The sequence below is a fragment of the Neodiprion virginianus genome, chromosome 2, assembly GCF_021901495.1.
Source record: "Neodiprion virginianus isolate iyNeoVirg1 chromosome 2, iyNeoVirg1.1, whole genome shotgun sequence".
Classification (NCBI taxonomy): Eukaryota; Metazoa; Arthropoda; class Insecta; order Hymenoptera; family Diprionidae; genus Neodiprion; species Neodiprion virginianus.
Window position 1 is genome coordinate 6,513,942 of NC_060878.1, and position 25,615 is coordinate 6,539,556.

General features: G+C 39.4%; 1 protein-coding gene and 1 long non-coding RNA gene across 3 annotated transcripts in view; one reads left to right on the plus strand and one right to left on the minus strand.

Annotated features, from left to right (window-relative positions):
* Positions 1 to 12,132: 12,132 nt before the first annotated feature.
* LOC124297309 (uncharacterized) overlaps positions 12,133 to 25,615 on the minus strand; it is a 71,195-nt gene continuing 57,712 nt past the window's right edge. The window contains exons 6-11 of one of the 2 annotated variants that reach the window (XM_046748210.1): positions 23,890 to 24,128; positions 18,211 to 18,342; positions 17,948 to 18,055; positions 15,716 to 15,976; positions 15,119 to 15,377; positions 12,133 to 14,087 (exon numbers count right to left, since the gene is read on the minus strand). In XM_046748210.1, coding sequence (XP_046604166.1) covers positions 13,111 to 14,087; positions 15,119 to 15,377; positions 15,716 to 15,976; positions 17,948 to 18,055; positions 18,211 to 18,342; positions 23,890 to 24,128 — 1,976 coding nt within the window. In that variant the 3' untranslated portion in view covers positions 12,133 to 13,110. Of the gene's footprint in view, positions 14,118 to 15,118; positions 15,378 to 15,715; positions 15,977 to 17,947; positions 18,056 to 18,210; positions 18,343 to 23,889; positions 24,129 to 25,615 lie in introns of both variants that reach the window. The other variant, XM_046748209.1, reaches the window with a different exon arrangement.
* Positions 22,998 to 24,000, plus strand: LOC124297310 (uncharacterized). The gene is made up of 3 exons (XR_006906573.1): positions 22,998 to 23,443; positions 23,548 to 23,685; positions 23,868 to 24,000. It is a non-coding gene; the product is annotated as an uncharacterized LOC124297310 (long non-coding RNA).

The window sequence follows — 25,615 nt, forward strand, 5'->3', positions numbered from 1 at the left end:
CTGCTTCCATTTCGTACTAATAGCGACGACGACAACAATCAGCAACAATGGCCACTCCCATTATCAGGCACTTATAACACAGCTGTCCGATTGTCTCCGAGCGCAGATTCGAGATTGCGTCAGATCGCCGAGTAGTTCGAGTGTCGTTTCACTATTTTGCCGGATGTATGCCTCGAGACTATTTCCATCGCAAATATTTCATTTCGCAATTTTAGCAAACGTCGATCGCGTATGTAGAGAATGAAATCGACCAATCATACCGTGGATTCAAAATTTTCAAAGGCACCAAGCTGACGTCGATTTGTTTAAAACAATTATTGACACTTGGTATGATTTCCTCACTGACTCCTTAATTACTTATACATGCGTAAGAAATTAAACTGTGTAACAACTTTATATTATATGCATTTGGAAATTCGATAGAGTTTTTTTTCTAATTGTTTTTTTTTTTTTTTTTTAAATACATTTCGATATTGTAGTTTCATTTTACTCCTGAACTTGCGATTCAATCAATGTATTTCTTAGCTAGTAATCGAATGATTTATCGGTAAGATTTTCTTCATTCATATAACCAGAATTCATTAATCTACAGCCATTGAATATTAATTCCGAAAAGTGAAGCCCCGAATACAGAGCAATACACAAAAAAACACCTCGATATCAAACTTCTGTTTTACCTGGCTGTGTGAATTCTAAAAAAGTGTAAACTTCCTTGGAACCAATATGGTTCCTTGAAACTTTAATTAAAGATCTTGAATATTCCATTCTTTCCACTTGCATGAATATTTGCTCGTTAATTTCTCCACTGTCTCAATTTTCCGTAAAATTTTCTTAAGACACGTATGTTTTTCTGTTCAAAAGCAGCCTGCAGTTTAATTTTAAACATTTCTCTCGACAGTCGGCGAAAAAACTGAAAACAATCATGAGGATTGTACACCTTTAACCCTCTTCACACGCCTTGCTTTGGATGGTGGTTCCACCCCCTCAAAGTGTTTGCTGACAGTTCAAAAAAAAAATAAAAATACGTATCAATTATTTTACGGTCTACTGTAACATATAAAAAAAAAAAATGAAATCGGAAATACCGATCTGGGATAACCTTCCTTGTTTAGTCAACGTTCGTATATTTTTTTCCTTGCGATCCAATCGTAGACTTAAATGGCGATGATGTCCCCGCAAAGAGACAGGCTTCCTTCCCTTTGTGGATTTATTATACTTTCAGCGATAGTCTTCCTAGCCTAGCCTCTCGTATAAACAGGAATAAACGTACGTCACAGTGTGTGACTATCAGCTACGCTGAATGCTGTGAACTCTGGTCTCTGCTCAACCGAGTGGATAAAAAGAAACGAATCGACCTCGCCTACGGAGAAAGGCACCAACCATCCAGCAGGAAGCAGATTCGGACAGTGAGAGTCATCCACTTCTCCTGGACGTAGTCGGGCCTCCTCGTCTAAGCCGCCTCTTTACCGCTTCGAAATGGAAAAATCGTATGCCTACAATTACCTCTGGCAGTATACTTTGTAACCGTATCGACGACGGATGGAGATTACGTAGTCAGTAGGTTACGTCAGAGACGAGGGCTGCTCACTGGGGTGAGAAGGAAGCAGGCGATGCGGGTCTCCCTTCTTTTCAAAATAAAAGTCTCTGCTGCACGGCTTCCTTTAGCCTTGTTAATTATAGAGCCAACTAACGAGGGCAGTTTAGGTAACAACTTGTCAGTCTCGCTTAACCGTCTTTAGAATTAAATCCCGTGGATTTTTTTTTAGAAGGAATTATTACGAGAGACGGACTAGAGACTGTTTTAACTCGGAGGAAAATAGAGGAAGTCAAATATGAGACGCGGATACGTCGGATGATATCGTATGATGCGGTTGTAAGGAGTTGAGAAACACGGTATTGAAATTAAGCGTGAAATTCAATTCCAAAATGCATGCAAAACCAGCTGCTGGTTTTATAAATAATTAAAGTATGGATGATTTTGTAATTTTATGATTTTACCAAACTTCAGGGATGAATCTTTTTAATCGAAGTAGTTTTCATTGTTCGGAAATTCGATCCTTCCGGAATTTTCACCCTTCCACATGATCGTGTATAAAATCTGAATTTGGACAATTTCGATATTTGATCCGTAAGAAAAAAGAAACAAAAACATTAGCCAAGAAAACGAAAGTTCACGTGCATCTAAATCTCATGTTGTTACGTTCTTTAGCTCTCAAGAACCGATAACTGTGATACAAAATTCAAACATTCAAATGTCTCCCTTAATTACTCAAGCTATCACAATATTTTCGGGTTATTATCTCTTTAACTTTCTCGTTAACGATGACAGAGAAACCTGGATCAAAGTAAACTGATCGTCGCAGGAATAATTAGATGTATAATCGATTCTCGTCAAGCCGATCGTGTATACTAAAATTGTTTTTAAATAATATACGAAACATATCTGTTTGAAATTTCAAATGGGAAGCAAATTTTTGAGCTCAGTCAAAACGCACAATGTCCGGATTGTTTTTTGCGGTGATAAGTGATGTAATAATAATAATCGTGGACACCGAGTGATTTAGATAATACCTACTGTTTGTTTAACGTCAGTAGGATTCTCGATCAAATTTTCTATACGTATTCATCTATTTTTCATTTCATTATCTATCATCGCCGCCGGTCATTCTTATCTGCTCCTTCGATCCAGCCTCGAAGTTGCTCTCACGCAGCACAGGAACGTTCAAGGACGATCCTGATCAGCATTGTCTTTTTCACCGTGTAGCGTGCATGCTCGGTAAACCTTAGCAACTAACGACAAATCGTAAATATTGAATGAAAAACTGGAATCGACGCATCTGTACGTGTATAGGCTCCTCATATAATAACAATGGTGCTGCCAATTTGTTCAACGATATGATTTTTATTTTTTTTTTGTCTCCTTTTCTAAAGAAACAGATCCGTCGCTCGAAAATGAAGCGTTGCTACAGCGAACTCTGACTCGTTACTTTGTGTGTGTAACTTTTACGGATTGTGAACTTTGCATCGATCGTTATATGCGGGTGATCGAAACATGCAGGTCTCTCCGTATCTATCCTTACAGTGTGATAAAAATTATTGAACCGACTTTCGATTTGCCTATATATATATATATATATATATATATATATATATATATATAGACATACATGATTACTTATGTACATAGATCCGACTTAAATCACTCAGGTATTCCCTGGGGGTTCGCTGTTTCCAATTCCATGAGAAACGTAAAATAACGTGACTCCTTACACCGCGCTGCTGCAGTATTTCCATACCGATTCTTCAACTCGAGACGTACTTTCTAAAACGGGGTGTCCCGCACTCTCGGGGGGGGGGGGGGGGAGGGGGGAGGCATTATATTTCATTACTCTACCACCAGCTTATTACACTGCCCTAAGAAAATTATTATTGCACTTAAGTGTTGAGCCAGAAATGGCAGGACATCATTTTTTTACTAAGGGGCTGCACCTAGTCAGTAGGCCGAAATAAAGGAATTTTTCAATGATTTTTCATGAGTAGACGTTTCAATTTATGAATGTAAAAATTTAGACACGTATTGGGGTAACATTAAACTTTATTCTGATATTTTTTATTCGTAAAAATAATGATTTTTAAAACTGCTATTGCCGATCTCCGGGAGCACCTCTAAATAAAGGCGTCTTGCGGTGAGCAAGATATTTCTGGACTGAATCATCGGAAATTAAAAAACAAAAAAGATTTATTCGATATAAGGTATTATCTGGCATTTAATCGAATGCGTAAGGAAAATATTAACTTTTAACAAATCGGTGGCTTCTCACTGAAATTCGATTTTCCATAAACATTTTTGCCTTAGTTTGTTTATCAAATAGGAAATATTTATCGGCGAGACGAACCTTCGATCAAGGACTGAAAAATATATTCATAAAGTTCGAGCAAAAATTTGAGACTGTTTGATTCAGTCGTTTCCGACAAATCTTGCTCACCGACTTTGAAAACATAGTTTTGACAAAAACGCGTTCAAAGTTTCAGAAGCTCTTTCAAACGCTCTGAGGCGTCTTTCCAAATGTGCGCGTAACTTTGAGAATATTTGTCCGATCGACATGAAATTTTCTGTGTATATATTTGAATATACATATACACGTTACGAAAATGAAATTACAAAAAAGATTCGATTATTAAGAATCCTGACTCAATAACTCATGCGAACAGACAGTAATGTTCATCGTTGTAAAATGTCTGGCAACGAAATCAAAAGATGTCATAATTTTTTTTCCCTATAACGGATTAATCGATGCATCGAATTGGGCTTCCTACCAGTCTTCAGATATAACATGTGAACATCCATTCTTTGAACGTCATCATCGCAGAGCGTGCAGTGAAGTGAGCTGAAAATAGAAACTTGACGATGCGTGGGACGTGAAATAGTGCATACGTGAATACACGCGTGCAGGTCTGAAGGAAAGACCTTCACCGAAGGAAGGGAATCGTCAACGATGTTACCGAAGGAGTCTTGGGCCACCCAAGCAGTCTCAAGGGGTCAAGATTTTATCGAAACTAAGCTCTGAGATCTCGAAGAGAGCGATACGAGGGCCCGTGATATGCGTTAGTAAACGATGAACCAAACTTATGCCTAATTCATTATCAACCGAACACAGATTGCCCGCAGGAAAAGGCCTTGACATTCTCTCGTCCTCCTTCGCACGCGCGGATTTACGGAAGTCCAATCTAGAGAAATTTCTCTATTCAGCTCTGTAGCTGTGATCAGAAAATTTTACGGAGTATGTGTTTACTATCTTTCTCATTATTTTCTCTCATACTGTATTTTCTCGTAAAACTATTGTGATAATTTGATGTTGGTACAGCGAAAAATTGACGTAAAAGTCTTGTTTGGTTAAAAAAAAAAAAAAAATACACAGTAAACTGAACAAGCGGATTTACAATGTTGCGATAAGCAGAAAACACAATATCGACCACTTATCGACTTCTACCAAATTTTCTCGCGATTCAAACGATACGTAAACCGTACGGTGTGTTGTAACGATACCCGATGCGATTAGAATTTTCTGCCAAACCTAAGTCAAATCAAGTTTCTCTACAGAGCTCTAGCTTATCGGCGGAACGCGTAACTCCTCGTAGCTGAATTACCGCGCTGCAGTTTCCGCGATTCCCACGCCCACAAACCACAACGTAGTACCTTACGAACCTCCTAAGGCTGCCTCGGACTGGTTCGAAGAGCGTCGAACCCACGGTCTAACCTTCCGAGCAGCCCACGACACGTCGGAACTCCTCATCGACAGTCACGGTTCAGTTAATCCGCCCCCCTCTTCGGCTACCGCAACATCAGCAGCACAGCTCTTGATATAATTCATACCTTACGCAAGTTAACAAACAGTCCGGGTAATCGACTGCAGAATCCTTTGAAACCGCGGTGCTACCGAATCTCCGTCTGCTGATATAACGTGTTCAAAACACACATATCCCGTTCGTCCGGAATACGGATCTACACGATCTGCATTAGCCACGGTATGAGTCGTATGCATGCATGTGTGCATGTGTATATTGCATGTGTGCATGTTCGCCTTACCTCGCTGTTAGGTAAGGTCAGAACTCAAAGTGTGCAGAGCACCGTGCAACTTTCTAGGAGACACCTCTCCGCGTCTGTGGCTATAATAATCGGAGCTTAGAGAGTGTGCACGATTTGTGCTGGTATGTCTTGTTAAAATATTCAACCGATAAATAAGGGAACCAACGTAATTGATAATGCTTGCAACCTTCAAATATTATACGTATCGAACGCACACGTGTATTTTTACTTCGAGTCAAGATTACGGATTATGGTTTTTTACATCCGCCTAACGTCGATAAATTTTCAGTAATGACATACCACGACTCGCTTATATATTTAGAATTTCGAGTGCCATGTTTTGTTTGTGTGCAGCATTATCCCTTCGACTACATTCGTATTTCTTCGATCACCGAGTACATTCCGGGTCTGTGAGACCCTGTGCTTTTTGACACGATCTACCATTTTAGAACAACTGGTTCCATCAACTCAAAAAAATTCTCAGATTTTTCTCAAATATTGTAGAATCAATCCCGGTAGTTCAAACCAACTCTTCAAAAATATTAAATCATCGAAATAAATGCCTGAAAAAATATTTTATATTTTAATTAAGAATTTGAAAAAAATCGGGTAATATAGTGGTAAAATCAAAACTTGAAGGCAGGATCCGACGGACCCAATGTGTACTCGAAGGGTTAAACAGGAGACTCAGCGCAAAACACAAGTGATCAAAGCACGTGTTTCCATCACCTTTCTCGAAGCCTCGGATCGAAGAAATCGAAGTTGCAAGAAGCGGGATAAGAACGAGAACTCGGATTTATACCCATATATATACGAGTCGAAGCGTGAGGCGGCCCGTCTTTCTGCTGACCGATGACGAGACTCCGCACATCGTGTACATATACCTATAAGCGATGACGTAGTAGGGGGACGTTGAGTGCAAAGGCATGCTGTTACTGATAAGCGCCCGTTTCAGCGGCAGCCAGGAATAATCGAGCCGTCAATTTCCCCGCGCAATCAATCATAAGCCGCGTCGCGGCGCATTGCGCAGAATCACGCGCATCAGCGTCAGCGGCTGCGCGTTGCGCACGACGAAGATCGCTCGTCTAATTCGCGCGTATCTCTCCCCCTCCCCTCCTCCCTCCTTTTTTAAATCCACGGATAATTTCATCCACATGATCTACAGTAACGATCGAAAGTGAAACTGCGTCGAACCGAAGCAGCGGGTGGGATTTGCTTCGTTCATATATATATATATATATGGGATAAGAATGGAAACCGCAGCATTTCACTGCCTCACGATAGCTCTTTGAGTCTTCGCACGCTGCAATTCGAAATATCGAACTGTCAATTATAATTGCAGCCGTTATTGAGGGTACTGAAAGTAGTCAGTTTTTTTTTTTTTATTTTTTTTTTCTACCAGACATTACTACTTTCGACTGTGCACAGCTTTCATTTACCCTGAAATTTTTATCAAATTCTACTAAGTGGTTATTTGTGACGTTCGATCTCAATAATTTTCAAGTACCCGAATTCAGGGGGGGGGAGGGGGAGGGACCGTTACAATATTTTAATCCATTTCACCACCACTTTCGAAACACGCTTTATAACATGAGTATAATACCAGCTTCTGTTATTTAATGCAAGCTTTATTTTAAACGTCCAGCTAATAGATACCGTGTATCATTTTGTTATTACGCTGAGAATAACTTTCAATTCATTTGATATAAAGATTCTTTGAATATAATTGAAATTTTAAAAGATATATAATGGATTATAAAAATGAGAGAAATTCTCGAAGGAAATTTAATGTTCAATGAAGAACGATGCGCGGAACTTTTCAAGCTTGTAACCTGCACTTTCGCATTATACAAAAATACGAGTGTTTTGCCATTTAAGAAATACTGTATCTAAATTTCGCGCCAATACGACAATTTTCTTTGATTATTTATCACTTGAAAATATAAATTTGCATGATCTGTTATCGGAAGGATTTTGCAAACGATGCATACTATTTCATATGGAATGACTGTTAAAGAAACATTAGAGAAAAAGTGTGTAAGAATTTTTTAACTACTGCAATATTGATAACTGGCATTGAAAAAATATATTATTCCACAGTCGTGCCTTGTACAGAAAAGCTCTGCTGACTGCTGGTTCAGAAAAAGAACACACGAAATTTTAATTTAAGGTACACCGGACTGCTCTGTTTCAACTATCGTAGTCGATATCGAATTACGAAGTTTTCGGGGCGGATCGTTGTCGTCGTTGTGTGGCTAGATCGTTAGATCGGGTGAGATCGGTATCAGTACGGTTAATATTAACATCTGGCTCATACATATTCGAGATAAAACGCTCCATGGATGATGTCTGCCTATTTGTTTGACCGAGGGATCAAACTTATCTCGCAACAAGGGTCTAGCACCGATAATTTCAGGAATTAAGAGGTGTCCGACGGGGTGGCGACAGACATCCTACCTCGGTTAAAAAAAAGGCCTGGGCGTGGCCTGCGGGCTTCATTCTGTAGCTCGGACCGCTGAACCAGGACCCCGAACGGTTCGGATCTTAATAAATCCGAATCCAGACGCCTTAATCCTTCCACGGAGTACGACAGGTGAGCCTAATTACCTGACATTTTTTCGTGCCGGCGTTATTAAAATGAATCGTTCGAGAATAAGTTGTTGGTATTGAGCCACTAAATATGCGTTTGATTTATGCATTCGCTGGATAAAATTCTTCTCGGAAACTATCAGAAATTTCGACGAATTTAGATACTCGGAATGTGGATTTATAATAGCTTTTCTCAATTTTTTGAAAACTTAATGGCATGTTCTTATAGACGTGCAAGACTACGTAGGAATTTAATTTAATTAGTGAATTTTCTATGTGAAAAATAAATTTTATCAAATCAATTGAAATTGAAAATTATTCGAATACTTGATGAACTGATTCTTATACTGCGACAAAAATGTTAGTCTTGAAGCCACGTGGATGTTGTTGAAAAAAAAGTCACAAAAAAACCACCAAAGAACTTACTACAATAGGATCGAGAAACTATATATTTTAGATCATGATCTATATATTTATTTATAGTCTTAATAGATTCCTGGTATTAAATTTGTTATGCCTTCACGTTGAATAATTGTTTACAAACATAACAGCCGTAAGGATTTTGTGAGCCTTCCCTCACGGAAAAAAACCGACATCTACTGGTTGTGTTTAGTTATTTTTTTTTTTTAAATGAATTTCGTAAGGAATAAATGACGCCTACGCATTTTGTAAGCTTGACTAGCGAAGTTCGACGATCGCCGGTTTTGATCCGTCGATAACAAAGTTTGGGGGAATGGAAAAATGACCTGCAGCGCTATCTGCATAGTTTTTATGGGAATCGTTACTTCGTTGATAAAACAGCGAGTGACGTTAGTCAACAACTATTTCTTATTTCAAATAATAATTCTTGTATGAAAAGATTTCCTTACTTCCATATTTTCACTACAATATTTTCATTTGGTTTGAACATCTTCTCCTGTAATTGTACCATAAATCGGGAATCCGTTGTGCAAAAACAAAATCGCATGGCAGAACAACAGCATATTGATAATCAAAAAATCGCTTCGAAAAGTACTTTTCAGCACAAAACTATAATCTCTCTTGGATATGAATATGTATGAATTAAATTCACAATGAGCTCGACCAGAGTTGAAGAGAATCAATAATTATTCCGGAAAATATGATTTAATAATCAAGTATATTATTCGAAAAGATGTTAGTATTATTTCCACATTAGTCCCCTGATTTTCATTCATTCAAAATAAATGTAACACGAAAAATGTACGAAAAATGTTTTCTCTCGTCGATACAACTTTCAATTCGCTAAAGTTAGTGAGTATAAAAGTTCTCATAAAGCTAGCTTCGGTAGTGTCGAGTAATGAGTATGATGTGCGTGATCGACAGACCTTAAAGTTCCTGCAACGATGCATCTTCAGAAATACATCGTTACTTCACACCTTTAGAATTGTCTAAGATTTAGTAAACCATAAAAAAAAAAAAAAAACAAGCGATCCTCACCTTTTTTGAAGCCAATACCTTGAGAGTGATCGTAAAATTGCACAATGATACATTTGTCCCCTCATGTTTCGTTTCGTTAACGTTACTAACGTTACTAAAGTTATTATATGGGAAATAAGTCTCGCCAGTAACTCTGGTCATTGCAATAAGGGCGAAGTAACTTTGTCCGTGTTTACTGCGTATTCAAATATATTAATTAAGCTGTATCATACCAGTTTCCCAGAGTGTCAATCATCGAGTCCCCAGGAGGCCAGGCTGCGAATCTCGTATCTCGCATAAACTCGCTCTCATTCCATACCGAAAGACTGGTTAATTCAATTAAGAAGATCACTCTCACAATACGACACTGTACGCGAATTTACGCATAAACACATCACTATCCTATATCACTTTATATCACTTACAACTTGCTTGCCTGCTGTTCGAAACAATACTGACTCGATACCGTCAGCTCATCTGTTTCTAACTTCAAGCCAAACGCGACGCGACGCTTGGTTCACGGCAGAGGTGATCTCGTGTTTACAATCACTTACTTCGTCTACTACGCACCTTTCATTCACCTCACTCTTACAGGTAACTAACTGTCTTGTATCATAAACGAATCGAGTAACTGATCGTAATCATTTCGTTCCATTTAGTCTAATTAATAAAGTAACGAATGAAAAGGCTGACAGGGATAATTATACAGATGAAAATTGAAGTGCACGCGTCTCGTCAACAATGTGAAATTGGGTAAAAATAAACGTAGAGTATTTTTCAAATATTTATTCAAATACAGGTATAGGTATGTAATCTATAGCTGGGTATAACGTAAACAATTTCTAGTATTATTCCTGGAATAATATTTGTCGTTCATTACATATCACGCATAATCATGGGCATAATAAGTAACAAACTTTGATTCAAGAATCTCTCACAAATACATCATTTATTTATTTTATTTACTAATCATATAATACGGTATAACGATAATAATCTATTAATCTTCGTTACAATTCGAGGGTGAGCAGCACTTCATTTATGTTGAAACGTAGATTGGACTAAAGAACAAGACCAAAAATTAATAATAATAATAATAATAATAATAATAAAAGTAATAGTAATAGTAACAAAAATAACATCTTAGTCATAAATGAAGATTGCTCGTTACGTGCGTATCCCGCAACGCACCGTCGAATCATTATATTATATAGGCTTTACTAATTTATTCTCATACTACATGTCGTATGAAAAATGTATCTATATAATATGTACAAGTACCCAGTCATTACGCGAGTAGGGTATCGGTTAAACACATAACTTAAATTAGAGACTCCTTCGCTTATAATATGTATGTACATGCAAGCATGCATATGTGCACATACATATGTAAACTTACAGTAAGCCTCTAGCGGATATGTTTCCTTGGATATTAACAACAATTAGATAATCGGTATGTCTATCTTAACGATAATTATTGTTTACACAAAACCCAGGATACAGGCAAAGCAGTCGCACTCCTTTTCCTTTCTCCTTGGGCATTTTATACCTATGTACAATTCATTTATTTATCGGTCACTTTTTCAAGCAGGGAAAGTTCTTACTTTTTTTTTCCATCAAGACATTTCAAATATAATATTTCACTTTTTTTTCGTCTATTGTTTGTTTTTTTCTCTATTTCTTTTTGTGAAAATTATATGTAGAAATTAAACGGGCTTCTATAATAATCGGTCACCGTCAATTCCCGTGATCATTGATTTGACAGAATTGTAATAATGATAGTAATAATAATTAAATTCATCTATGTCCTCCTTATGTATATATGTATATACCTTAAACTCTATATACAACATATTGCAATCACTATATTTGTAACGATTTGAAACTTAATAATTGTGTCTATACTGCATGGTATGACGTAATCAATATCGAACTATCGGCGCTTATAATCGTATATAATATACCTATATAGTATATACTTGTCGAGTAAAAACACGTTCGCATATCCGTACATATGTATATACATAATTGTGCAATAACGATAATGATAATAGTAATAGTAATGGTAATAATAATAATAATAATAACGGTAGTAATTGTATTTAATTACATATACAAATATATAATTGCATATAAATCATAATCAGAACAGGAAACAAATTCAATGTTATTTTCTATTACATATCAGGCTAGGTCCATATTCATCCTGAATATTTGCATTATAAATTGTATACTTTATTAATAATTCGTTTGACGCATACCTACAATATTATAAACCGAGATATTGATTTTGAATTTTTCGAGTTTCATTATCAGTTGAAAATTAGGATCGAATACAAGTTTATCATACATAGCTGGAATATAATTAGCATGAATCCCTCTCAAATCGGTAGGCATCGATGAACAATTTCCTTTCAAATATACTGATTTCAAAATCGTCAATATCGATCTCGTCTCAGATTTCGTTATTTCTTTCGTATACTTTGAGCAGGTATACAATAAACATATACATATACATATGGCAAAATGTCGAGAAACTATATACTTTGTCTTTTTTTTTTTTTTGTTTGACGTTTGATACCGTTCTTAGAAAATATTTACAATCAAAGTATCAAACGCTGCAAATCGACTGCACGTGTAGCCGTGAATTACATTTCATGCATCTCCATATACTTACAATATACATTATATACCAGTCGATTTGATTCGCGAGAGTTATTTAATAAGCTCGCGTTCTTGAGCGCGATATATCCGTTCCACATATGCAATGACAATATTATATGACATATAAAACTATAAATAATTTATACATATATAATATCTCGTTTATTCCTATATGTATAATAATATGCATGTATGTAATAGTGCAATGTACAAAGAAAAATAATTTTCGTTTCGCGTTAATGACGTTTTGAAACGCAATCATTATTATTTTGTATGTATAATCAACATTGTATACATATACATATACATATATGTGTATAATATAACTATAAAATTCATATCACATAATAATATCATGACGTCGTTGCACGCGCTGCACGTTATAATCCATATACATATGATTGTTACATATACATATATATATACCTATATGAACGTACTTCCCACATTGCGACAATACTGTCCATCGTCAAAAGGTATAGCCGTCTAATTGATTTGGGACGAATCGAAAGAAAAAAAAATGAAAATAAAAAACAACACATAAAGCAGTTCATGCCGATCGCGCGTTATACAACGTATTACACATAATATATAAATTAGGATTTCGATATTTACACAGAGCTCGAGCGTGATCGATATTAAATGTATAAATTCCTCCGTCCGTCGCATAATCTAACGCTAAGAGATTCGTCCCTCAAATAATAATAATAATATTAATAACAACAAAATCAATGATAATAATAATTACAAAAAGACTGTCAATAATTTAATAACTTATCATCTAAATTACAGACTGAACGGTCCTCGTAACACACTTGGTTATAATATGCATATCAAACGTAGACCTCGCCTCTCTTGCTGCCGGGAACCTGAGCATTACCGGTCTGGTTTGAAGAATTATTACCATTAGAGCTCGACGAGTTGTTGGGGTTCGAAGCGGTGCTAATTTTCCTCGGCAATTCCGGGGGCGGTTTCGGTGGATCCCTGCTGAAGCTTCCGGCGCGATGGCGTATCTCCGTCTGAACCGGAAGTAGCCGATCGGCGGCAACGGGGCTAACCTGAGTGGCGTAAAGGTGATGACGCATGCCGGGCGAATGGGGCAGCGACATGCTACGATCCTCCCTCGGCTGGGGTACAGGGGGACCGGGAAGCGAAGCCGATCGTCTGCCGCGTCCGTCGACGACGTCGGTGACGATATAACCGCTCAGTTTGTCCGGACTCATTAGAATCGGCGATCGGTCGGTAAAGCAGTCGAAAGCCGGAGAACTTCCGTGACTCGCCGTCGGACTGCAGCGCCGCTCACCGATCAGAGGCGTCGACCGATCCTCGCGACCAGCGATGCTGCCGTTCCTGCTGCTCCCCGATTCTTCTTCGCTCGAGTTCACCTCCGTTAAAGTTGCCTGCACGCCTCCCGGCTGCTGCGCAACACGGAGCGTCGGCGACGACGTCGTTGTGACGAAACCCAGCTGCGTCAGCTGACTCACCGTCACCGGCGTCAGGGCGACCGGCGTCACAAGACCGGCGCTCGTCAACGTCGGCGAAAGGACCGCCTGCGCCAGCGCAGCCGTTCCCGGCTTCCCGCCCGCGCCCTTCGGGCTACCCTCCGATTCCTGGATCGGCGACAACACCACCTGGACCACCGGAAGGTCCGCTGGGTAGTGACCGTTAGCCGGAAGCTGGTGCATCACTCCCACGACTCCGGCACCGATGTTGGCCGCGTTGCTCGCCGACAGCGCGAGACGCTGCTCTCTGTCCACCACTTCCTTCGTCACGTCTGGCGTCGGGATACGCGGACGGTTTTTCAGAGAAACTGGAATCGAGTTCAATTTCGTCAGCGTTCCTGAAATTGCAAATTATTCCGCGTGTTTTCTTTTTCTTCATTTCTTTTTCTAACGCGTTTTATTCGGTTTTGAAAAAAGTGGGGTTTGTTAATTTTATTTTTTTTTTTCCAATTGTGGACGGAAGACTTTGGATTATAAGCTTTTTTAGTATCAAACAGAATCGTGGTTTGAAGGATACTACGAATCGGAGAAATCCGAGAAACCATCAATTGAATTCAATTGTGCATTATTGAATTTTTAGATTTCAGGTATTTCATATAGCCATGTATGAATAAATTCGAAATCATGTTCAATTGCGCATCCTCAAATGAAGTCGTTCGAAATGTTTTGAAGTCGGTACACGCGTTCAGGTCACTCGGATGTTCGAATTAGGAACGTCAAGTTAAATTTTTTTTTTTTTCATTATTTATACAGAATTCCGAAATTTTGTTGCAGCATCTCTTACATGGATGACATAAAAAATCATACACCTCCAAGTTATACTTCTGCCGACAAAACAAAAGCCCCAACTCCAAAGTCGGAACTGACAGAACACTGACCAGGAAAGTATCCCAGGTCGATCCTTCCGATTTGATTTCTTTTGCGATATGTTATAGTAGACTAAAAACTAAGCAACATCTATTTTTTTCATCCACCATTAAACAGTTTCAGGGAGGGAAACCACCCTTCAAAGTAGGGCATGTAAAGGGGCGATTTGGTAGTTTCACCCACAAGAACATAATACTTTTTAACCAATCCAACCGAAAAAGTTTTCTCATAACGAGAAATGAAAAATGTAATTTTCTCTATGAAAAAAAAAACAAAAACAAAAACTGCAAAACCGCCCCTTGACATGCCATTTAATGGTAGATAAAGAAAAATACGTATCACTTAGTTTTTAGTCTGCTATAACATATTACAAAAGAAATCAGATCGGAGATATCGACCTGGGATACCTTCCTTGTAAGAAGAGAAGATTCATCGCCGAAGTCTCGACCGTGTTAAGGAGAAGTGGATTTACCTTGACGTCCCATACGCTGACTCCGAACACTTTTCTGGCCCACAAAACGGTCGTACAAGGACATCTTCTGGTTAGGGTTGGTGGCCTGCGGGAGGCCGCCAGCCTCTGGACTACTGTAAACGCTGTTGTGCCTGTTACGGGAAAAGAAACCACCTCCACTGCTGTAGGTCGTCGAAGAGCTTCTCACGGAGCCCATCCTCGTTATTTGACGCTGAAGCCAATTTTTTCTCCTCTCGACGAGCGGCGTGTCAACGCTTTCCTGTGTCGATGAGAAAACGATCAGGTTCAGAAAGTGAAGTTGATGAAACGGTGACAGCGTATCAATCAAGAAACATTAAATTACATTGAACGTGTCGCAATAAGAGGACTCGGAAATGGGTTTTGATCAGATTGAACAACGAGTTGATCGCTGGTCTGTTAAAAATGAAACTCGGCCGTTGGTGGGAGTCGAACGAAGAATGTCGTTATCCTTGAACTTTGATCGAGCAAATTCGAATAATTCTCTACATTTCAGTCAGATTTAAGAAACTTGGTCATCTAGTCTCGGGCCTTGTCCGATATCTCGCTCGCACCTGGATACACGAATTCTGTACTCACGTAGTCGGCGAAGACCTCGTCCTGTGCGCTTTTGCGGTGCTGACTATGGTTGTGGTCGTCCGTACCCAGGAGCACGTTCGCGTAAAGGGCGTCGCTCTCCTTAATTTTGTAAAGCTCCGCCGAACCCTTCGGCTCCTCTCTCCTGTACTGCTCGCTCGCCACTGTGTATGGCAGGTCCTTCGGCACTACGTCGTCCCAATACTGGTCCTTCAAAAGCTCCGGATGCTCTTCGTGCATCTCGTCCACTATCATGTACCCCGCCTGGGAAAAAAACAGGTGTTGCCATTAGCAGGTCGATCATGAAACAGGGTGACCACAAATTTTCGGGAAAAAATACCAGGACCTAAAACCTAGTTCTCCCTAACGTTTTATCAGTTCTAGTAAGTTACTGAAACCTGAAATGTTCAACTTATTAACACTATATATTGATGACCCCTTTTAAATACCCTCATGTTGCCAGGTTTTTCAGGTTTTCAACAATGATTTTTTTTTTTCTCGTTACAATTAATCTCTGGTGACGAATGATATTCGATACAGTTGCGTCTAAGACTCGCGGTTCGTGAAATTTTTAACATTAAAAAAAAATTTACCGTTTAGCTAAACTGTTCCGATCAACTAAGCATCGCAGCTTTCGACCGATTGAAGAACACAAATGCAGGCAAATGTTATTTTGAAACTGACACGAACGGTGTGATAAACAATATTGTGATTAATTTTATTAGTTAAACATGATAACAAGCTAACAAAGTGAAACAATGTTCGAAAAAGGCTCAGGTTTCCCGATTCTAATATCGACTCAACGGGACTTTCAGCAAAGCCTCTGATTGTGTGAATAAATTTTTGTTCCTTTACTATTTCATAAGCATAAAAAATTTATTTCTTGGTCCTGAAAGAGTTAGCAATTTGACGCTGAATCTCTGTATCAGCGCCACTAGTAGAAATTAGCATACAAATAGAGTTGTAATGATAGAGAGAACAGCACGTTCTTGTAAAATCTGTTCCTTTTCTTCCTTTATGACATATCACGTGGTGAATCGTTAAGCCTGATATGAAGGAAATCCTGATTTCGCTAGTTTTTGTGTTTTTTTGTCGATTACAATGCTAATTAGTTTAAGAGGGGATATGAGAAATAAATTCAGTCACGTGCGAAACGAAGATGCTAAGCTTGTACGAGTCGATAAATTATGAAACCAGTGTCTGTATTCTGTTACATAATTGTATCCGTTAAATTTATTTACTCTTAACGCAGGAGTCAACGATATAGATGACATCACAGTGACCGAGTTTTTGAACGTAATTCCGCAAAGTATTACACGGATAGAAAAAGCTCCTTCATTATACCCGATCTCTTCGATGTTTAACATATTGTTAAAATTCCTTCTTCATTCGCATATTATAATTCCACGCTTCAACGTCGGCTTATTTATGCTTCGAAAATATTGGCTCCTGCTAATGCCATGCGATCGTGTGTTCGCCATACAGGCTTTAACGTGTTTGCACGTGAGATACCGAGATGAAAGATCGCTGTCAAGGTCACCGGAAGTGAAGGACACAATCGTGATTCTGCGTTTCCTTTCTACCCGTACAATACACGTATGAAAGATTAAACGCGCGAGAATAAGCCGAAGAGGAGGAAAAAAAAAAATAACTTGACGATATGGGGGGGGAAAGCAATGTTTATAAGTAGAATCAGCATAATTATTTACCGATTGTCTATTACACACGTGAACACCGATGATCGCCTGATCTTTCGGCCATTAATTATAATAAGATGTATGCATACACGATGTAGGTATGTAGGTACGTAAGTACAAGTGTGTTTTATCCTCGTCGCGTGTTTAGTTGCAAATTGTGCCTGTAATTCGCTCGTGTAGACGTAAAACATCGTAATCATGCACCTTCTACATAGCCTTACAATTACACCCATACATTTTTCGCAACGAGTATTGTAATACAAATTGCGACGCATAACGTGTAAGACGGTCGAAATGAATCGTTAATTCTCCTACGCCGAGGAAGCGATCGAACTATGCTCGCCAATTACCAATTGCCATTTAAGAAATAGCCATTGGCACTTCCGGTTATTGAATCCGCTTGCCTGGTTTTTTACGTGTGGAAAAGGAGCGTATACACGATGCATCGGTACTTGGATTCTATCAACGTACGTCTCGGTTCTAACTGATATTTTCCCCTCATGCTGTATCAGAACGAAACAAATAAAGTGAATTATACCTTTATGTGTCGATCTATCAGCCAGTTCAGCTCGATGTCGTCATCGTCCTCGCCAAAAGGATTTATCAGGACTTCGGCAACTTTAAGCCATCCCACGTAGAAGCAGAACTGTGAATTTGGTTTTTAATTGTTATTTTTTCAAATACGTAGAACAGTCTTTTTTTCTTTCTTTCTTTCTTTTTAACACATGTTTACTGAATTTTTAAAACAGCTGCAGTATCAATTTTGCGAACAAAGAATATAAACAATCTATACGGTTATACCTGCAGCGCGGTGAAGAACGGAAAGTACATGTCAGGCTCTTCGTATTTTCCACCGCTTCCTTCGGCTCTTGGTATAAACTGACGACCCAGAAGCGCCGCAAAAAAGTACGCGTACAGCGATAGAGTAACCACCTGTAAGTGAAAAAAATTTAGTCATTATTAATCGTAACCACGGTAAAAAATAACTATGGATAAGTCTGTTGCATCGTTTTTAATATAAAAATTTTAAAGACCCATTAGAAAGAAAAAACACTCTACCGACAGAGGGAGAAGAACAATTTTTCCATTTTACCAGTAAGATTCAACACCCAAATCGAAAAGCAACTTGCTACATCAAGTTTCGGTCAAAGTAAGTAAAAAATTTAAGCAACTCTTATTTGTAAAAAAAAATTTTGCCCAACAGATTTAGGCGACGTGTGTTTATTTTTTTTTATCGCATATGCTTTAGATGATATATTTCTAAATCGAAAATTAAATCTGCAAGTGGACGACAATTGCGGAGGTTAAATGGACTGCGAAGTATATTGACCGACACGGACAATCGGACATTAATTGACTTCTGGTTTCGTCCATGAGACCTTTGCGCGTATTATAATATAGCATGTGAAGATCAATATATAGAGTACCATGTGATCGTGAATAATTAAATTCAAATAGAGTTTGACCACGCGAGGTCAAAGGCCTTCCGGTTAAAGCGTGAAGGCATTGAAAGAATTCCCTTGACCTTTTACGACCATCGTAAATAGTATATTTATTGCACGCGAAGACAAACTGCGTCTATAACTTCTAATCATTCGGCTCGTGTTTACCGATCGAACGAATATTTGTTCGATAAATTCGCCGCGATTGATTGATCTTTACGGAATCTTTACACAAGCATTGTGTATAGTCATTTGCTCGGCTCAATCAGCCAATTATCCATTGAACGTACACTGTAATCGTTCCGAGAAACGATAAGAAAAAAACAAAGCGTCCTTAATTGTAATATTAAAAAATGGCGAGGAAACTTCCAGCTTTGGTTGGATGCCTCAGGGTTTACGAATTGCGTCTCGATCGGATTTCTGATGAGCTTTAGAGTCACGGTATTTCTGATCAGAATATTCCATTCGGAACTCGAAGCGTGCGTAAAAAATGTTACACTTGCCGAGACCCAAATGTTATTCGGGAGCTTAGAGATCACCTGACTTGCCCGTCGGGCGGATAACTGTTCGACATATGGTTCCGTATAACTTTAATCACGTGTATCAAGGACCCGAGAGTATCGAGGCGGTGCCCAAGGGCACCAGAAACCGGTAGATTGTTACCACCTTATAATCATACGTCGAACATTGAATCGAATCTTAACAGGAAATCGCTGTGCTCCCGTTAAGACCATTCATTGGACGAGTAAGCATGCTTAGTTAGGAGAAGGATGTTTCGAGTCCTTGGTAATGCTCCTTTTTACGGTAGCGTAAAATTAAACCGCGATTCGCAAATGAGAATCTTTACGAATCGTTTGTGCACTCGGCACTCTGATTTTCACCGATTTCAAAGTCGGATGCAAAATAAGGTAGTCATGGGGTTGACAGTAATGTATTGTAGTGTCAAATTTTTAACTGCCATCTCCAAAAGCGAAAGTCCTATGAAGTGGATGTTTGAAACAACGCGTATAAGTAACCGAAGAAAATGATTTCTGAAAATTTATAGGTTTGTGGAGTAGTTCTTCATCTTGCTACACTGTTTGCAGAATTGATTTTTTGTCAATGCTTATAAGAATTTTAAGAAGTCAAAGTTTCCAAGTAGCAATGAGCTCGCTTTGGAATTTAACAGTACATAATGGAATCGATTTGTTTTCACCGCAAAGACGTCACTTGATTCAAATCTTACATGGAAGTGCCGCAGTTTTCATTGTAAGTAGATACTCATAACAATTGCTATATTTAACTCACGAGGACGTAGCTAATTTTCACATTAATTTATCGAGTGTTTAAAGTTTGCATGCATAAGATACGACGAGGTTCGGTCATTAACGTAAGATGTTCTCGGCAAGGCTCAAGGCTCAAGGATGGCGGAAGTATCGAAGCTTCCTGAACGCGAAACACTCCAGCCTTCCAAGAAGACGGTAAAACTGACGTGTCATTCCTCTTTTTCCTTTCTCCTATTTTCCCCGTGTCGAAGAAGCTCGCTCCGTCTTCTCGCCTCGGTTTATTCGCCTAAAATTAGTCAAATCCATGACGTTCAACCATCGTGACGCAAAAAGCTATACAGACGTGTGATTGAACTGCCCTGAACTTCAAGTTCAAATCATTCCCAGCGCGATTATTATCAACGCAACTTCTACAATGGTAACGCTACGAAGTCAATTAGCCGTTTGAACTCTATATTTGGAGTTCGGGAAGCCATAGACACGTACAGCTAGTGGTGCCTTCTAAGTCGCGTTGCGAAGTTTAGATCGACCTACGGTTGGATCGAAGTGATTTATTGGAAGAGGCCAGTTTGGACAGATGCGATATCGTCGGATCGATGGTTGGTAAAACGGAACCTCTCACACGCCGGACAATAGATTTATCGGGCACATGTGTGAATCAATTCAATCAGAAGCCTCATCTTGGACATATCCTTGATCGTCATGATCGTCGTCATCATCGATGTGGCAAAAAATCAATTGTTAGCAGAGAGTTCGCGACTCGATAGTACGAAATGAGTTTCGCCACGATCGACTTGTGGAATAGACCACGGTTGGTCGATCATAGAAGTGGTCGAAGCCAATTACAAATTGTTTTCAGAGTTTGATGAAGTGAAATTTTTAGAACCGTTTATTCTTGAGCCGATCGAATATCGCTTGTCCAATCGAGATGTGGCCGGATTAGCAAACCAGATAATTTCCTCGGCTGATTTTTGGTTCAACTGTACAACCAGCGATTCGCTTCTTTTCATCTAAAGTGTTTCAATATTTCCATATAGACGCACTTCCTGTATCATAATCGACGTTGCATAAACGTTCGTTAAATTGGCGAATACATTTGCAGTGTAGAGCTTTCTATATATAGCGTAACGACCACGTTTCAGTCCAGCCGCGATAAAATTATCATTAATTCAACACGTCACGTATCATAGCCTTAGATTGAGAGAAAGACCTTCGCGATTCCTTCTCGATCGCATTAATACCCCGACAAATATCGAAGGTCGTTTTTCGCCAACGAACCGGCAGAAGTATTACAGCGAATCGTTATAGGGATGTTTATTTGAAAAGCGACTGAATTATAAGGGTTACAAAGGTGTACGAAGTAAACGAAGCCAGTCTCGATCAGTACACGGTTGAAAAAAAATGTCCCAGCAAGTCGACTAAAATTTTTGGGTCGATTAAACCATTTTTTAACGTATTATTAAGTAGAAACTAGAAATCAAATGTTGACATGACATCTTAAATGTTAAAAATGAAAAAATTTGTGTCATATTCTCTAATATAAGAATGCGAAAATTACCACAAATATAAGATGAACCTGCTGGGACGTTATGTTTAGTTAGATCTTTCTGACAGCGTGGAAGGTTCACGATAAATGCTATTGAACTATTTCAACACTCTAACAATAAGATCAGAATTTTCTCAAAAATGTCAAGGAGTCGAGCAGTGCATACAAGTTCCCTTTGCTTTCTTCATCCAACTCCCGTTTTTCTCTCTCCTTCCCGCGATCCGTCCTTTTGCTATTTTTACGACCGACTTTGACATCGAGCCAACGAACTTGAGGACCGCGCGGAATCCTTGGCATCATGTTCGGAGACTCCCGTAGGGTTTGACCGAAGCCTCTAAGGCGTCGTAAGAAAGCCGCGGCATTTACCAGGGCGACACGATCACGCGCCTCTAGGAGGTGCGCGTGACTTCCTGCGGGTGGATCCAAGACCCCGGACTATGGACTCGACAAGCGGGTCGCGTACGCGGTCAGCATGTCGCTACAAGCGCGTGTAAACACTTTGTAAATTTGCCATGAGGCGGCGAATGGCGGTAAAGAAATTCGACGATTCGGGAATAGACGGAAAGGACTGGAGGACCGTTGTGAGTGCGGAAAGGAAGGCCGAATAATCCGGTAAAAATAGGTCGGAATTAAAAATATTAGGGATGTGGCTGCCTTTTTGTTTACACGGATTTTCGACCCTCAGGAACTGAAATCTGAAGTCCTTTTTTGAGCTGCATAGCTAGTGTTTTATGAAAACAGCAAATTTGATGTTTTTTTTTCTTACGTTTTCCTGAAAAACTTCTATCGGTAGATGATGAACTACTTGACCATTGCGTAGAGCGGAAAATTCTACATCGAATTATGGCCTCGTATGTCGGAAATGGAGTTGGATCAACGAATCAAGAAAAAGGAAAGTATTTCATAAAAGTTCCCCATATGCCGTCGATGAGTAGAATTTCTTTTTTCCTAATACTTTTAATTCGGATCTATTTCGCCTTGACTAGAACTTGAAGACAGCTGAACGAATGCGAAACACCGATTTTGTGGAAGCTGGAGTGAGAAAACAACGGCAGAACTCCGGTTAATTAAAAGATTTCTGTAATACAAGGCGAGTCCGCTTGATGAGCAATTAGATTGCGTAATGCGCATTGTGTTACGGTGCAGGTAATTATAAATGCAAAATATATGTTTCCGGGACCTCAGAGTCTTCGGCTGAAACTCGTGTTCCTACGTAGATACAACGCTTAATTTATATACTAGGTACTAGGTACTGCGCATTTGTAGAAGGTGACACGAGGATGCCGTTTACATGTAAGAAACCATATCGTCCAAGAGTTATATTCGCCGTATTTCGAAGAATAAAGTCAGGACAAAATTGATCGGACATGATCGGCATTTATCGTTGGGAACCTCTACCTCCTCATCCGGTTTCTAACAGCTTTCATCGGTATTTCAATTGACATTGTTAATCCATTGGCATTGAAGAATTTTTTTGGTACACACCCATTACTACGAATCTCAGGAATCATTAATATTATCTCCACACGTTGATGTGCGGATATTCACAGCTCGACGAGAAGTCTTCCGATCATTCATCACTTTCATCGTATGGGTATCAATGGATCGGTAAAGTTTTGGAGTATCTCCAATTGAATCGGTATTTTAGAAGGCACGACACGAGCGAAGTAGGAACGGACATATATTCGGAGGATTGAAAGAGAAGCGTTGACGTGGAACTGATTACAAAAAGCTTTTCAACGATACCGAATGCAGACTTAATTGCTGGCAACCGCTTCCGCGTAAGTTCTCCCAAAAGCAAACCTAAGCTGTTATTCGTTGGCTAAAACGTCTTCTCCAAATTCATACTCGCCGTATTTTCTCAATATTTTTGTTTCTCCCAAAGACGCGAGAGGCTTCTTATCAGCATTTAAATACGTGCCACGGGTGACGTAACGGCGTATAGATTTCCAAGTGCAGAACCGCCTCACAGCTATGCAAACTACGCACCTTGCCCTCACCGACGTGAAGTTGTGCAATTAAGGTGGATACAAGCCGTTCCTATATTTCACCTCATCACTAAAGCAGGTTTTTTCTTTTCATTTTTTTTGCTAATCGAAGAGCTGGCACGATTTACGTGCCTCGTGCCTGTGATGCAACTATTGTGAAAAATTGATTTTCCATTTACAAGTTTCTGATGCAATGTTATTAATCCACTCTGACCAGCTAAACAGAGGAGGAATCTCACCTGAGTGTAAACCAGCGGCACGCAGACTGTGTCGTAACCGATTAGGGCTCCCAGTCGCTTACGAATGTCGCTAAGCTCGACAAGGAGAGTTTGGACGACCTGGTCGCTGGTAATAAGAGCCTCTTTCCGGGCCCTGTTGATGATATTGGTCGCCCAGACGAGGGGCATCCAGTACTTGGACATCGCTGCCTTTTTGTTCATCATTTCGAATATCTTTTTCTCCGATTCCATCATCAGACCTGGAACACAATTGGAGAAAATATGTTTAATGCGGGGCGGAACATGATCACGTATTTATATGAAGAGGTTGCAGGGATCATTGTCAGACATGATTTGATTGACTTGATAATATCGAATATTGCAAAGAAAGTATTTACCGTTTCATCATCTACTGTCATTCATACCGTATCAAGTGAAGACGATCGATTACTATGGATCAAATTTAAGACAAATTGAGGACATGGTGCATGCGTTTTAAACCTGTTATGCATAATATTTGAGACAAGGTGGACGACAACTCCATTACGAAGGATCAGAACTTTTAATAACAAGTGTTATAAACTACTGACTGCTAATTTTTTCGTTTAAACTCAACCCAGTCGTGAACTCTCTGGTTTTCGGTTACTTCTGAAGCGAAAAGAAGACAGACTGAGAAAATTTTCACCGACTTAGTATCGCTTTCGGAATACCGATAGTACAATAACAGTCGAAGCGCTGTCCAATATTCCAGTTCTTTTAGACTTGGCTCGTTACTGTAGAATTTAACAATCGATAGATCATGGAATGAACTTTGATTTCGACACGAGGATGTTCTTCCGAAGACGACCATATGGTGTTTTGATTTGCAGTAGACACGCTGAGTGTTCCAAGTAAAATATAGTCATCGCAACTGGCTCATCATCGTAGAGACAAGTTATTCGTTGTCTAGGCGGTTAAGTCTGTCAGAGTTCACGTCTAACACGTGGAGGAGCCTTTCTGGGCCTCTTTTAGAAAGTTACTGAATTTATGCTAACTTCATACATTACATGCGGCACTGCGACGGTTTCCTCGTTGCGCATAAATTACTCTTGATTTCTATCCAATTCTAAAAAAACGAAAAGCTCCAGCACACCGTGTTATGTGGGTATCCTAAACTATCCACATGTTGGAGCATCGTGCCGATGCCGATTTGTACTTGCAGCAGCATTGCTGCTTCGGTCTACGACTGCACGCGACGTTGTTATTCAGGTGTGGAGAACGAACCGCGATGTACCTCGATCGTTTCTGTAATTATACCCACTTTATTGTCACTCTGATACAACAGCTTCATTCCTCGCAATTACCACGTTTCTTTATTCGCTGTAAAACAATCGCACCGTCGGTGACTACATTTGACGTTTATCAAACAGCTTGAGAGACTCGAGGATCGGAGATAATGAAGAACTGAAAAATCTGCATAACCCAACCGTCGAACTTTGGCTTGAAACTCTGCCGCGTGTAAAATGTAAAATAAAGAATTTTATTGGAGATTATTTTCTGTCGAAATTTCCCAATTTCCAGGAGCTTTATTTTGTTTCGCCACTCCGTCGTTCCTTAATCAATTTCTAGACTAATTAGCTCCTGGAACTCGTTACACCGGCTGATATGTCTCGTGGAGTATCGCATATTCATTCACAGATATGCCAAACGAAGATATTACAGATCTGGAATATTTTTCATATATTTTGGCGCCACGACACGTCTTGTG